The sequence below is a fragment of the Gallinula chloropus genome (assembly GCF_964237585.1).
Source record: "Gallinula chloropus genome assembly, chromosome: 9".
Classification (NCBI taxonomy): Eukaryota; Metazoa; Chordata; class Aves; order Gruiformes; family Rallidae; genus Gallinula; species Gallinula chloropus.
The window spans coordinates 1,964,136-1,979,614 of record NC_140094.1 but is presented as its reverse complement, the minus strand read 5'-3'; the positions used below and the strand labels follow the sequence as shown (position 1 = coordinate 1,979,614).

Below are 15,479 nucleotides of genomic sequence, written 5' to 3'. Positions count from 1 at the left end.
TCCAGGAACGTGTTCACATGGTACCAAGTGTTTTAAGAAGCTTCCTGCTCTTTTTCTGCACCACTCCAGCTATCCTGCAATAAATGGTGAAATGAAACAGGATAGCACTAGGGTAAACATGAATAATTTGTGTATCTGATGTCCAAGAGACTGTTGAAATTCCTGCTCGAGCTCAGCTGTGATACCCATGTTTCATGTGGCTCTGGAGCAGAACAGGATGGTGTTGCAGTAGCAACCTCTGACTAAGGCAGCGTGCCCTGACCTGTACTTGGTGTGATAGGAGTCCTTTTCTACAAATTTTCATGCATAACAAACTGGTTAATGAGTTTAAAAGAGCATATCCATGCAGCTTACTGCTATAGGTGATTAAAGGACTAGAGCATCTTCCCTACGAGGAAAGGCTGAAAGAACTGGGGCTGTTCAGCCTTGAGAAAAGAAGGCCAAGATGGCATCTTATTAATGTTTATAAATATCTCAAGTGTGGGACACAGGGGGACATGGCCAGCCTCTTCTCAGTGTCTGTGGGGACAGGACAAGGGGTGATGGCCTCAAGTTGGAGCGCAGGGAGTTCCACACCAATCTGGGGAAGAACTTCTTCCCGATGAGGGTGACAGAGCCCTGGGACAGGCTGCCTAGGGGGTGTGGAGTCTCCTTCTCTGGAGATATTCCAGCCCTGTCTGTGTGACCTGTCCTAGGGACCCTGCTTTGGCAGGGGGGTTGGACCCGATGGGCTCTGGAGGTCCCTTCTGACCCCTACAATTCCATGATTCTGTGATGCCGTGTGAGACCTCCTTTTTCTTATGAGCTGGAACTGGTTGGGAGGGATGGGGATGCAATGGTTGCTCGTGCTTTCCAAGATTAAACTGGCTAGGTTTATATGACCTTAAAAACCAATACTTTTTTGAAAAAGTGTACAAATTTTTCACGTCGGCAGAAGGCAGCGAGAAAGAGCGGGTGGGCTGGAGCTGCCTGTGTACCATTTCTCTCATTTCCTGTAACTTCACTCTTTGCCCAGCAGAAACAGAGATGTTTGTGAAGGGTGTACGTGGCTATCTTGGGACTTTTTGGTGATAATTTCAGGAGGTGACTCGGGCATTTTCAGTATGAGGTTTAGCTGGCGATTTCACTGCAGCCTACATCGGCAATGCAGTACTTGTCATGGGAGACAGGCACAGTGTAGACATGAACCTCAAAGGGCCCCCTTCAAAAATCAGAAGGAATAAAACATTGTCTTTGTAGCATTCCAATTGCTGAGCTGCTGGATTGCCATCTCACATCTCTCCCTGTAACAAGGCAGGCTAGAGAACTTCAAAGCAGAGCAGAGATGCCCATCAGACTTCAGTTCTGCAGTGGCTAGGATATTCCAAAACACATTTAAATTGAGATGTCACCAACTGCATGGCAGCATTGCAAAATGGATGACAACGAGCAAACTCGTAGCTTCCCAGTGGTATTTTCCTCTCCATGACATTGTGGGTTTTCTCTGAGAAGGAAATGGGTGGTTTAGAGATCTGCTGACAAGAAGGAATTTGCTCCTCAGCTTCCTGAGCCCTTGTGTTCCTCATAGGTCTCCTGGACTGCTCATGTGTTAAGTATTGGGTGTTCTTATAGTCAGGGCATGGTGTTTGGCACTCTTCATGTCTTAATCGCCCCATGATTTGCATAGCTAGAAAAGCCACTAACTTTTGCAGGTGGTTTGTTCGCTGGGAGACTGATAGCACAGAAGGAACAGACTGGGGAAGTCTCAATTCCAGTCTCATAGGAGAACTCTGCTCGTGCTCATTACCTCCAACTTGGCTTCCCTTCTTAATAATTTGATTAAATAATATTCTGAGAACGTGCAAGGTTTCCTAGGGATGAAAAACTGTAGCTTAATTGTTTAAATTTGTTGAAAGCGTTCTGTTTTTCTTTGTGTTGTAGTGTTTTTACATCTCATTATGTGATTAATCCCAAAATCAGTCCTCCCAAGCTTTAGCCAGAGGGCTGGGGAACATGGCAGTGATCTTTGAACTTTCAGCTTCTTTCAAACATTACATGGAGGGAGCTTTGTCTTTTGGAAGGCACAAATAGGGCTTCAGAGATACACCATGCTATCACCTCCTTTCACCTGTCTGGTTCTCATAATGTCTCAATCTTCCACAAAGCACCAGTGAAGGCAGGAAATTAAAACCTTGTGCCACCCTTTTTCTTAAGAACACCTTCAGACTGAGCAGAAGAGCAGCATATCTTTTATTTCTGAGATACTTTCATTTACTGTCTTGTGCCAAGCATCTTGTATTGGAAAGCAACCAGGGAAAACCAGTGTACCTTCTCCTGAACTGCATGTGTAGGACCAGGGAGGGGATGATCCCCCTGTACTCAGCTCTGGTGAGGCTGCACCTCAAGTACCGCGCTCAGTTTTGGGCCTCTCACTACAAGACAGACATCAAGGCCATGGAGCATGTCCAGAGAAGGGCAACAAAGCTGCTGAAAGGTCTGGAACACTAATCTGATGAGAAGAGGCTGGGGGAATTGGGACTGCTTAGCCTGGAGAAGAGGAGGCTCAGGGGAGACCTTATTGCTCTCTCCAACTACCTGAAGTGGGTTGTGGTGAGCTGGGGTTCAACCTCTGCTCCAGGTAAACTAATAGGACAAGAGGGAATAGTTGCAAGTTGCATCAGGGGAGGTTCAGGTTAGAAATTAGGAGAAATTTCTTCTCAAAAAGATCAGTTGGACATTGGAACAGGTTGCCCAGGAAGGTGATGGAGTCACCGTCCCTCAGGGTGTTCAAGGAAAGATTGGATGAGGTACGTAGGGCCACAGTTTAATTACTAAGAGAGGTGGTAGGGGAATGGTTGTACTAGATGATCTTGGAGGTCTTCTCCAACCTTAATGAGTCTGTGATTCTGTGTTCTGCTAGGTTGAGATTGTGCTTTTATTTGCCTCTTTCCCCCAGTTTTCACTGACTTCAGCCTTGACCTGAAGTTCCTGCACACGGGGGTCTTGTGTTGTTTCTGACCACTTCAGGACATGCTGCGCTCCTAGTGCACAGCAGTTCAGACCCTGGATGCTCCTGTGCCAGGAAGAGGAGGAGGAAGGAACCAGTTGTGCCTCACAAGAAAAAGTGTGACAAAAAGCTTCCGGAGTCTGAGAGATAAATGTGTCAATGGTGAAATCAGATCTTGCTTCAGTCTCTTAGCTACACAAGAGAAACTGGAAGTAAAATAAGGAGAAATAGAATCTTAAAAGTAGAGGATACTTCTGTTTTATCCAAAGTATTGGCCACTATTTATTTTTGTTTCTATTCCTCTTTAGTTCATGTACTTCCACGTCCCTGTTACGAGAGGTCCTCTCCTGCAAGCACTGTAGGATAGGTCCCAGCCCATTGTAAGCGAGGCAACGGGAACCAGCCCTGACTCACTCAGGCAAAGAGACAGCTGTTCAGAAGGGCACACAGAGCCCTGGAACCAGGCCTACTTGGTTGGGACATTCATTCCCATAAAAAAAACCCTGTCTTTCTCCTCCTTGTTTTAGAAAAGTTTCCTGTTGATCCTGAAATAAAATACGGCACTAAATATGCCATAGTGCTGTGCCCACGCTCTCTGCTTCCCCTGTAAGATGAGCCAGGCACTTTTGGTGGCCTTTACTGGCATGTAGGGAAGGATGAAGCCTTGGGAAATCTTCCTAGAGTCTTGCTGTACAAGAGTTAGTTCATTTCTAAGTCAGGATTATTCAACAGCTACATATTATGGTTTCCATTTTACAAGCAATCTTCACCTCCTAAGTAATACTTCTCGCTATCTCCTGTTACTCAGTATGATGCAACGTGCCTTACGCCCAGTTGGCATGGTGAGTCACAAAGGCCTGGGGGATTGCACAGTCTGGCAGAACAAAACCAACGTCAGGCTTTTAGAAATGTTTTATATCTGGGGGTGATGTGTTCATTTAAGTCCTATCAAGCAGTTTGTCCAGGTGGGACAACCATGCCAGTATTAGGAGGCATGTCTCCACTCCCACTTCCACAAAATAATTAAAAATGGGTTCATTCTGTGGGGTTTTTAGGAATTGCTGAATCAGTGAGGCATTTAGCTGGATGTGTCCCCTTTCTGCTGCAAGCTTCTAGGGAAACGGGCAGGAGAGATTGCACTACCGTAGCTGCTCTTGTACCCTTTCAGCTGTTAAAACTCTTGCATCAGCCCAACTGTCAAGCACAAGGTGTCCACGCACTCAAAACTGCCTCATGTTAACCAACAAGACTAGAATTCTTGTCCCACTTGTCCCAAAGAGCCTCAGCATCATCTGCTGAAGAGGTGTTTGATGTTCTCATGTCCTCATGCTTCAAGATGAACTATTATCACTTTGTAGAGCAAGGTGGGAAACGGTTTTCTTGCCCTGCAAATTTCTGTGAGGTTTCAAAGCTGCGTTTCACCCCTTGGCAACAACAGCAACAGATAACAAAGGCATCTGTGTTGCTCTGAAGAAGAAACTTGCTCTGAATCAGGCAGATCTGATTAAGACATCCCACTGCCGAAGCTGGCACACTGTCTACCACCTGCTGTCTATGTAGGAAAAAGGAATCACATTTTACTGTCTCTTTCTCTAGCTGTTTTACCTGTGGATAAACCTACTGGAGCAGAGGGAAGGCATGCCTGGTCTCCAGGCTGCAGGGAGGGTAGGCTGTGGGCGATGAAAGCTCCAGTTCCTCTTCCAGACTACATGTGCCCTGCAGAAATCCCAGCACCCCAGAGAGCTGTGTTTTATGAGTTTGGTCTCCTCCTCCTCTCTTGGTTAAAAATTTCATCTTAAATCCCCATCTCCAGAGGAAGCCTTCACTAGATATGAACTTCTTCATCGAAACCCAGCTTTATCTTCCAAAACAGCTCCCCTACTCCCAGTAAAATGGGTGTTTTCCTGCAAAAAGGGTTTTGTTGAAAACAGGAGTCCTAACTAAATATGCAGGCAGGCTTTTTCAATGATAGGTGCCTCCATTCCTTCTGGTGTTCCTGGGGATTTCCATCCTGCTGAGCAGCAGCCCCCAGGGCTGTTCGTCAGGCCTGACTTCTTAATAACTTTAAACAATTACAGCCCCTACCACAAATAGCATCAAGCAAGGAGACTCAGACCTCTCAGCATTATTGACTGCCTATTTTTGTTTTCCCTTTGCCCCCCACCCTTATTTGTTATTTTAATTCCTTTGAGGAATTAATTAGGGCTGGACAAATTGTAAGAGGCACCAAATAGCACCTTGGCCTGCAAAACTGTTACTTTAAAGAATAAAAAAAGAGCTGGTTTTATTTATTTGTTTGCTCTGAACGGAACAACAGCAGCCGGTATCTCCAAGCCAGCCAGAGCTGATCGATTTTCACTTAATTCTCAAGACTAAATGACTGTTGCCTTTCATTTCAACCAAAAGTGAAGTTGTACTGAGAGTGTTTTACCAAGAGCTGTGGAACTTTTCAATTCCTCGGTCTTGTTCAGTGACATTTTCCCACCCCTGTGAAGAAGCACTGAACTCCATTTATAGTAAGGGAACAGTTCTTTGGGGAACTGCACAGCTCTAGGGATCTGTGTGCAGAGTTTCAACACTTATTTTTTTTTCTCCTTCTTAACCTTGACACCCTGAGCAATGCCGAGTGCCCCCTGGCCCTCACCTCATCCCAGCCTCAAATCCCTGGGTTCTCACCAAACAACACGGTGAACTTGGTATGTTATAGAACTGTGGGTGCTTACAAAGGCTTTATTACAAAAATCTAGATTAAGTGGGAGATGGAACAAGTGCAGCACAAGGTCAGTGTCCCATGCCAATGACCATCAACCAAAGAATGAGCAGCGGTGCAGCCCTGCCCTGCTACTTAGCACAGGGTGGGGTGCAAGCCATGTGGGAGGGAAGAGGCGGGTCATGAATCACCCTGCAAGGGGACAAAGTATGTCAAAATGCCATTCAGCCTGGAGAGTCTGTTGAGGGAGGAGGGGCTGAGATCTGGGATTGCTCAGCCTGTGGAAGGGATGGCTCAGTGTGAATAATACCTGGTGGGAGCAAGGAGGGGGCATGGAGCCAGGATTTCTCAGTGGGTCCCAGTCACAGGGCAAGAGGCAATGGGCACAAATTGAGATTTGGGAAGTCCTGTTTAAGCCTAACAAGTGTTTTTGCTGTAGGGGTGGTGAGACACTGCAAGAGTTTGCCCAGAGGGGTCATGGAGTCTCTATCTTCAGAGATACTCAAAACATGATGCTGGGCAAGCTGGTGTAGCTGGCCATGCACCAAGCAGGGGGTTAGCTGGGTGATGTCCAGAGGCCCCTTCCAACCTTGGCTGTTGCGTGACTGTATTGTAAGAAAATGCACCTCAGCGGCTGCAGTAGCAAACCAGAGGACATCGTCCTCCTTGATCTTTGCAGGAAGTGCTGTTACAGATCCAGGGATCCATTGCACACTGTGCACGCCGAATACTCATTAAGGTCATGTTCGTTAGACAGGTCTGTGTACGTGCAGGTGAAAATAGAACTACTGCCACCCCTACCCCACATTTGAAATGCATACTCATGGCCCAGGTGAGGTTGGCATAAATAAGAATCCTCCATCCTTCTGAGCCCAAGCAAAACCCGACAAGTTTTGAGGAGTAAGAGAGATCAGATCAAACCAAACCAGAAATAACTGTAGGAGCACTGTCAAAATTGTCACAGTGACTTTGTCAGTCACCCAATTTAAGCAGGCAAAACCCCTAGACAAGGCACTCTGTTGCAGTGTGGCCATCATAAAACTTTAGTGCAATGTAATTACTTCATTGCCTAATTATTTCAGCTGCTGACCTAAAATGAGTTTTCTGCATACCGGTTAATCTACCTGTGCGGAAAGCTGCCTGCGGCCTTAGGACCAGCCCACAGTGGCTAAGCCTCCCCTGGATACTCTTCCTCCTTGGAGGGAAGATGCTCAGTCAGATGTGCCGTGCACAGGTCATAACTGAGCACATCACCCAGAGCTGCAAACAGAAAAGTTTAGTCCTTCCATTTGAGCCCATCACCATGGATACAAACCACGGGAATACGTTGTGCTTGGTTCCTCACACACTGTTTTGGGAACACAGGAGGAGGAAGTACCATTGATGATGTTTGCTGTGGATATCTATGTTGGGAATGTTCGTTCATCCAAGCTTCATTTTAGCTGTTGTGCTCTGTTTCGAAGTGATTTGTGAAGCACCAGCGTTTCCATGGCCACAACAACAAATCAGGGTTTCTAGTTGTGACTTCCTGTGGTTTCAATGAGTCTCTTGAGATTGCACCCCCCTGTGGGGAGCTTTTCATTGCCCCCATGAGCAAAACATCTCTCCCAGGTCGCCTGGGAGAGTGTAGGAAGAAATAACATGTAAGAGGAGAGCAAGCTCTTCCATAGAGGTGAAGTTGACCTCATAACCAACACAGGCATCAGCTGCACAATTGGTTCAACCTTTCTGACTTGCTTCCTTCTTTATTCCCCATCCCCAGGTACCTCCACCAGTGATGACGTGCCCTGGATCTAAGCCACACATCTGCCTGTAGTCACACTTCCTGCCGGCCAGAGAGATGCAGCACGTTCTGACGCCAGCACCCAGCCTGTCCGTGCACCAGTGTCTGCGCAGATGATTTATTTTCATTTATTCTTGTGTCAGTAGGTACAGATGTGAGAGGTACAATCCAATTCCAATGAAACTCGGTGGGGAACCACTTGCAAATCTGAGATGCTGGCATAAAAGCTTTGGCAGCCACATACTTCCCTGCGCCAGCTCAGCTGTGCCTCGGGCACAGGGGCTGGCAGGAGCCCTCACCAGCCACGGTTCCTCTCTCCCAATAAACCTGCTTAGTCTCATTTCCTCTTCCCAGACCTGCTTCAAAAGTATGGCCTCTATAAACCTTAACCTCTACAGGAAAGCGAGGTGGCTCCTGGTGTAAAGACTTCCTTTTCTGAGTAAAACAGTTGATGCTGTATTTCTTCCATGCGTTGCCCAGTAAGTCTAGAAAACAGCTCTACTCTGTGACTTTTATAATCCTCTCTGTACTCTTGTGCCACAGCCAAGAGTCTTATTAGAAGCTCAAGAAGTTATGAAACTACTGACATCTTTTCTGGCCTGTGTAATGGGCCATCATGTGGAAAGGCTACAGAAACAGTTGAGAGGTTCACCTACAAAGCCAACTTCGCATTGAGCCTGATGGAGAACGTAGCCTGAAGTAAAACAAGGCAGACTAAGAAAGTGTTTCCATTTGCAGGAGCCTCTTTATCTGAAGCACATCCCTGGCTCCCCCCGCAGTAGCATCTGACTGTAGCTGCGGGTACCGCGCAGGTAGGAATGTGGTAATGAGAAGTCCGCAGCGGGCAGATCTCATTGTCTCACGTTCAAGGCTGCATTGGGTTTCCTGGCCTGTACCTCCAGCTCCCTCATGAGAATCCCCAAGCCCTGAGCTTATCCTGCAGCTGAGGAGGAGTGAGTGCTTCGCACTTGGTGCATTTCAGTTTTTAGATCCTAAGCACCTTAAGGAGCCCATGGCATGCTTTTGGAATTGAAGCAGCTGCTTGAGTTGGATCCAAAGCTGCCTGAGGGAAATGATTTGCTGCTGTTCAACTCTGGGTGCTTTTGAAGCCTGTCCTCCTTTGAAAGTCTTCCTCAGTCCCCCTGCTCCGGTGAGCAAGGCAAAGCAGTACATGTTGCCAGTGAGCACCTAACCACCTCTTGGCCAGACATGGCTGCGTTTCACTGCATTGCACTGGCACATTGAGCAGCATGTTAGGGAAAAATGGCTGAGAAGGAAAAGGGGGTGACAAGAATTTCAGAGGAAAAGCACAGAATGAGCCTAAGAGAGAGACGCCCAGCATTTGTGACAGAGAGGGGAAGGTTTTCTCCGTTAGTGATAGTTTTTGTAGTGAAATACATTAATGGTTCAGATCTCTGCCTATCAACTATTAACATGAAATGCCACTGGTATCACAGACCTGCTCCCCCTGAACGTGGGAATTTACCTCCCCATCTAATAGGAGACAGGGAGGGCAGGTGACATCTGTTATGCTTGTGCTGCAGCCCAGCAGAATATGAATCCATCAGGCACTGCCCTGCCCTGGCGATCAAACCCAACATGTGCTTTCTTCTCACCCATACTTTCTGAAAATTCTTATTGGGGGATAAAATACTTGTGCCAAGGAGCACGTTTTAGTGGAGGCTTTGAGCAACTTTGCCTTAAACCCATACAGGGTGTGTGGAGGGTACGCAGCCAAAGATTGGGATTTTTGTGGTTTGTCATTCTATTTTATGAAATAAAACCCATGCTGGTTTAGCCCAGATCACGATACAAAGAAACTAAAAAAGAAAATAGCACAAGTATGAACCTTTTAGTAGAGTACTCTCACTGCTCTGTTTACTAGGGGAAAGGAGAGATTAAAACTTACACCTGCTATGAGGAAAAGTTTGCATCTTCCTTAGAGACATCCCACCTTGTTCTTGTAAAGTTTGAGGAACTCTTGTGGAGGATGACTGGTGCTTTTTTCTGGTCAGGGCAGATCTCCTGCTTTTAGGCTTTCTTTACGTATTGTGATAGGTACTACAGAGCAGAGGTTTGCTGCTGGGTAAGTGCAGGGAGTTGTTGCTTAGAGTATACCTTGTTGGGGTGAACATCCTAGAAACTGGGGGTCTGTACTTTGCTACAGTGAAAATATGCTTTGGGGGTTTAATCCTAAAGCCACTTTTCGTTCCTGGTACAAATGGAATAGAGGAGATAATGGCTGGCTGAAGCAAAGTCTGTTTCCCTCTCACTAATGGGCGTAACAGAGCCTTATGAAGGCAAAAATAATTGCTGACCTTGTGATTTGGGGGGCAAGCTGTACTCTTTTGCAGCATTGTGCAATATCCTGTTCAGTTTTCATTTGCAAAGAATTGCTGTTGCATGGCTAAAACTGCCATCCTGCGAGTGGATCCCTTTCTGCCCTCTCAATCGAGCGCGGCGATGCAAGGTTTCCAGCCAAGCAACGTTACAAACTCTTTCAGGAAGGTGGTAACTTCAAAGCTGAGGGAGGATTGTAGTCACCTTAATTCCAAGGAGAGAAGTTTAAGGAAGGAGAGCCATAAAGAACTGGCCTGGCCAGACTGTCAACTGGTGTTAATCACCCAAACTCTACTCCAGCCTGAGGCACCTACGCCTGATTTATTCTTGCTAAAGACCAAGACTGAATATATATACCCATTGTACCAGGTCTAAAAGTCTGATGGCATGTTTTAGAAGGAAGTCCCGGGCTGCAAAAGGCAGCAGTTGTGTCCTACCCTGCACGTTGGACTGGGCAGGCTGTAGCTGTATAACGGAGGAGGCATGGTGAATGGCTGTAGGTGTGGCTGGGCACAGTTAGGGTTAACATCAAAATTAACCTTTGTATTTCCTCATTGTGCTGGGTTTGGGTTTTGGTTGGGTTGATTTCTTTAACTGTTCAAATCTGGTAGGGGAGTGGGGGTGGGGAGGGCTTCCTGGAGGTGCCAGGAGGAAGATGCCTCACTGAAATACGTTCTTGCGTCGCCCCTCCGGTTTCACCCCAAGAGAGGGTTTGCCCCAAAGGATGGAAAGAAAGCACAAGCAGCAAGTGTGCCAGGAAAGGGGCTGCTCCACCTGGCACGACAGGAAAGCAGCGGAAGGATTTGTATGCCTTCACATCAGTCACAGATGCTGGAAAAATGATTGCCCAGACAAGAGGGTAACATCCTGTTTACCCAACTTTGCAGCGTTAGGGCTTCGTTGGTTTGGTTTCTTCCACAAAACCTCTTCTCCAGAAGCAATTGCAAGAGAACCTCAGATGACCCTTGGGAGAGAAGCGACTAGGGTCTTTCTAGCTCGTAACCGCATTGAAAGAGCTTAAAAACAAAACCTCCATAAGATCCTTACCCAGAAGTCAAACCCCTGGAACGGGGCACCCTGCTTTAGTGCTGGCTGGTTTTAAGCCAGTTGTGAGTGTTCGGGCTCGGTTCTCGAGTGCCCACGATCACTGCAAGGGAGTGCTCTTAGTGCTATGAGACAGGGAAACCCACGTCCCTTTTGCAAGCCCTTTCTGGAATTGTCAATGTCTGTTGTTTTATGTGGGCTGGATATATTCCTTCCAGTGCACCCTCCTGGGATCAAACATGCTACCAAACAGCGTTGTTTTGCTGGGAGACAAATTCAGGGGGTTTTACTAAACTAACTTTAAAATGCACAACAGGATTAAATTAGTTTTAAAGTCTATGTAGACCCAAGCTGTATTTTAACAGATTTTAAAATACAGATACATTGAAGATAGGAAACACTTACCCAAAAGGCGTCTTGAAACTGCAGCTGTGTCATTCTTATCACGCAGTGGAGAGGAAGGAATCCTTCAGCAAGTTTGTTCTCACCCAAGAGCAGCAGTAGCCCCAGCCCCGAGCCGTGCTGCTCCACCCCAGCCCAAGCAGAAAGCGAGGCACATCCACAGCCCTGTCTCTTCTGAAGTGGAGCTGGTAAAAAATAGCATTGGGCAGTTCCAGGTAGCTCAGCGTGATGGCCTATGGCTGTGAAGAGACGGGGCGAAAAAGGTCTTGCTCACACACAGAGACATGCACACGGCTCAGCACCCTAACCCCAAACCTGTTTCTATTCTGGTAAACAGTTAATATTAAAATGAGGAAGCAAGGAGCTGTCAAATGATGTCAGGCTGCTCCTTTGCCATGTGTGCATGTGAACGGCTGGCTAACACAAATTAAACAAAGAAAACCCCAAGCATAGTTCAGCGGTACGATACGATCAGCTACAGGAGGGGAGAGAGCAGTGACTGCGAAGGAAACCAGCACAATGTGGAGAGATAAGCGCTGGAGGAAATTAGAGACAAACTGTCTGTACGGCTGTGGTCTCACAGAGAAAAGAGGAGGAAAGAAATGGATGTGCTGTGTTTCTCTGGGACCCTCTGGGGCTGGCCGAGGCCGTGCGAGTGCCTGCGCCTGGGAAGCGTAGCTCAGAGCTGCGCTTTGCAACTGAAAAAGCTTTTCAAGACTGGGGTTAAATTAAGCCCCTGGTGAAACGTGCAGGTGTCCTGGACATCTATATAGAGAAAATTTCCGTTTCCTCGTGTAAATGTTTATAGAATAATTGATACGTGAGACTCAGAAGTGAAATCCAAACTCTTGTAAAAGCTGGTGAGAGCTAAGGCTTGTTTAGCACCCGGGGCTTGTGTGAAGCTTCACCAGCTCCTGAATTGGCAGCCAGCGCACACAGCACCACACCCAGCTGAAACCCCATCAGATCGTTCATTCAGATAGGTAAATGAGCCAACTGATGTGTCACCAAGCAGCCACAGATAGCTGGTAAGTTCATTGCTTCCAGCAAACCCTCTTTGAGACCTGTCCTACAGCTCAGACTGCCTCAGTTCACCCCCCTGGGATGTCTTAGGGATTCTTAAATATGTGTTTTTACATACTCACCGGTGTTTTCAGAGAGTAGGGAAAAAATGGAAAGAAAAAACCTCCTGCCGTGGTTGCCCTTCCACACCAAGAACCCATGAGGACTCACTTAGCTGTACCTCATGTTGTTCACAATGCTCAGTGCTGCTTTTTTTCTGCCTGCCCTGCAGCACAAGGCACAGGGGCAGATCATTTAGTGGTGAGGAAGTCTCCGGCGGGGCACAGAGATCTGCTCCGGGAGATGTGCAGCAGTTGGTGGTGAGGGTTATCGGTGTTTGCTTCACCCGCAATGTTGGTGTGCTTCCTCCCTGACCCTCTGAAGCAGACGGGGAATGTGCAGAGACTTTGAAAGGGAAGATGAAGTGCAAGCAAAGGAGGACAACAGAGGGAGAGTTTGCAGGGCCAGAGGTGTGGAAGTCCTTCGATTGTGGCAAGCAGCAGGAAAAGTCATTGTTGCATGAGATGAGGAGGAGGAGAAATGGAGGACTCACTTGCGAAACGTTCTTCCACGTGGGAAAATTCCCTGAAGAAAAGGATTTTGAGCGCACAGGCGCCAGTCGTAATACTTGATCTGTGAGCAAGGCCAAAGCAAAAGAAAAAGGCATCTCTTAAAGAGGATTTTATCCTGCTCCCTCTAAAACAAAATGTTTCCTCTCTCTATTTCCACATCACAGCTTTGTTTTGCAATGGAGAGCTTAGCTGCTCTTGGGGTTTGTAAAAACGCACTGAGTGCATCTTGGCCCTCCAAAACCATAGGCTACTTTCTCCTTGGTTTTAGTTTGGCTCCCAAGCAAGGAGCCAGTTACTGGATTGAACCTCCCATCTGTCCTGCCCAGCAGTGCTGGGGCAGCACACTCACCTCTATATACCTAACATAGACAGGGGCAGGTCACTCGGCCTGGCGCATGAGTTGGTCTCTCAGTTGGCCGCAGAAGAGCCCACAGCAGCTGCCTTCCTAGTGTGGGTGTGTGGACGAGCTGTTGGAAATTAGCTGGCCTGAGCTGCAGCCCCTAGGTCTGCTGGGCAGACACTTGACCTGGTGCCGTTGATGCTTGTGTGTCCTGGTGTGGGTTATGTCCAGAGGGTGCTGTGCCTCGCAGGGGTAGTCAGGCTTTGAAGGGCTTTGGGAGACAGAGAAAACATTCTCCACCTTGCAGCTGGAGAAACGGAAACCTATTAGCACATGGTTTTGGGAGCTATGTCAGTGCTGGAGGGGAAGGCCAGGGATGGGGTTAGCAGGATGCTCACGGGGACCCTTCTCCAGGAGGCTGTGCCTTGCAGCTCCGGAGCGCAAGTCCTGTGCCGCCAGCCAGCCGTGCCAGGAGAGGAATCCATAACACCACCAAGGTTGTAGCAAGGCTGGAAAGGCTGAGCCTGGGAGGGAGCTCTGTGAGGCTGAGCGAAGGGGTCCAAAAATCAGTGAACCTCACCATGCTGCTAACTTCTGTCATGCTGTCTGCTGAAATCACCCCGGCCTTCAGGAAATTTCCCCTTGCGCAATAGTTTTATAGACATATTTGCGGCAAACAGAAGCGTTTGCTTTTGCACGGGGGTTGGACTCAATGATCTCTTGTGGTCCCTTCCAACCCCTACAGTTCTGTGATTCTGTGATTTTCAGTGGGTGAGTGAGTGGGACTATTGTGACAATGACAAGCAATGGCTGCTCTGTCCTTCGGTTGGGTATTGACAGGCTGGATCCTTTGGAAACCTGGAAATCACGTGTGTATCTGTTTGATAAGGCCAATAATCTGTCTCTGGGCCAGAGTACTGAGCTGTAATTGAAGCTGTCTGGTAACAGAATGTACCGTCTGACCCTGTTTTGGAGTAGAAAGTGATGTCTGAGTGTTTTGAAACCAGTTCATACTAAAAAACCCTCACATTTTATTATGGTTTCATCTGTGTTTTGTTAACTATCTACTGCTCTGAGCAGAGCGTCTTACTGGGGATTTGGGCAGTCGGTTTGTACCTGACAGTACTTAAAATGTGAAAGCAGTGTCTACAAATAGAGCTGTGCTCATCCAGGGCTTCAAGTGAGACATTCCTCACAGTTAACATTCCTGATTTGGAGTACTCTGATGGAGTCAACAGTGAACCTTTTCGTTTACACGGAGAGGAGACAAGAGAGCCTAGGAGAAGTATGAAGGTGGTATGTAGAGATGCTGAACACTCAGGTAATTCAGCTGTGAAGCCAGCTGTATTTTTCAAACCTCCTCAGGTATATCAGGCTCCTTGGAACCCTTCGTTTGTGAAACAGGTGGGGAATCTCAGGCACTCCCAGGGTCCTTTAACAATTACATCTAACAATCCAGCCCCTCTAACAATTATACCTATGAGACCTGACTTCATGACAACTGCTGCAATACAGTTGTGTTTAAAATTAAAACAGTCCAGCCCCTGGTGTCTTACTGAGTCCTAAAGCCTGGAGACAGCGACAGTGGTGGAACTGCTTCCAGTGGAAAGCCCCAGCTCAGGTACCCCGGTGCTCTGGCTGGTTAGCTGCGCCTGCCCTTTCTATTTCCATAGAAATGGCTACCCAAATTTTGAGGCGAGAAACGTCAGGGGCTTTCAAATCATCCACAATCGTGCCAATTTAAAAATTTTGAAAGCACCTTGCTTTCTGTGAGGAGCCAATCTCTGTTCCCATGGAAACAGGAACAGCAGCCGCTGAGCATCCACCTCGATTTGTTACAACTCCTCCAAAACCATATATGGCTGCGAGCTGTGAGCTGGTTCAGCATCCTCCAGACCCAGATATCGGCTCTCTGCAGCTCTGAAACACGCTCTCTTGGCTTCTTTTAGATGGAATTATTTGAGCATCCTTCCAAATGCTCTGTTTCACCATGCAAGGCAGTCCTGCTGGTGTTCTGCTTTGGAAAAACTGACAGCAAACACAAAGACTTGATGCATGGATTACATTCTTAACCAATATCATAGCAGGTCCCCATGGGGGCCTTCACTGCAAGGCCGACCCACTCCCTGATGTTTTACCCAGGAGAAAGACAATTGCGATCTTTGCCAGCATTATGAGGAACATGAGTGGTTTTCCTCAAAAATTAGCATCATGATCCTCTGTATAACCCAAAATCTTTG

General features: G+C 47.4%; 1 protein-coding gene across 1 annotated transcript in view; it reads right to left on the bottom strand.

The window, feature by feature from the left end:
* PSTPIP1 (proline-serine-threonine phosphatase interacting protein 1) overlaps positions 1–11,301 on the bottom strand; it is a gene marked incomplete at both ends in the record, with an annotated part of 52,002 nt that extends 40,701 nt beyond the window's left edge. Inside the window, one exon of the mRNA XM_084267796.1 lies at positions 11,269–11,301. Coding sequence (XP_084123922.1) covers positions 11,269–11,301 — 33 coding nt within the window. The remainder of the gene's footprint in view (positions 1–11,268) is intronic.
* Between the last annotated feature and the right edge of the window lie 4,178 nt (positions 11,302–15,479).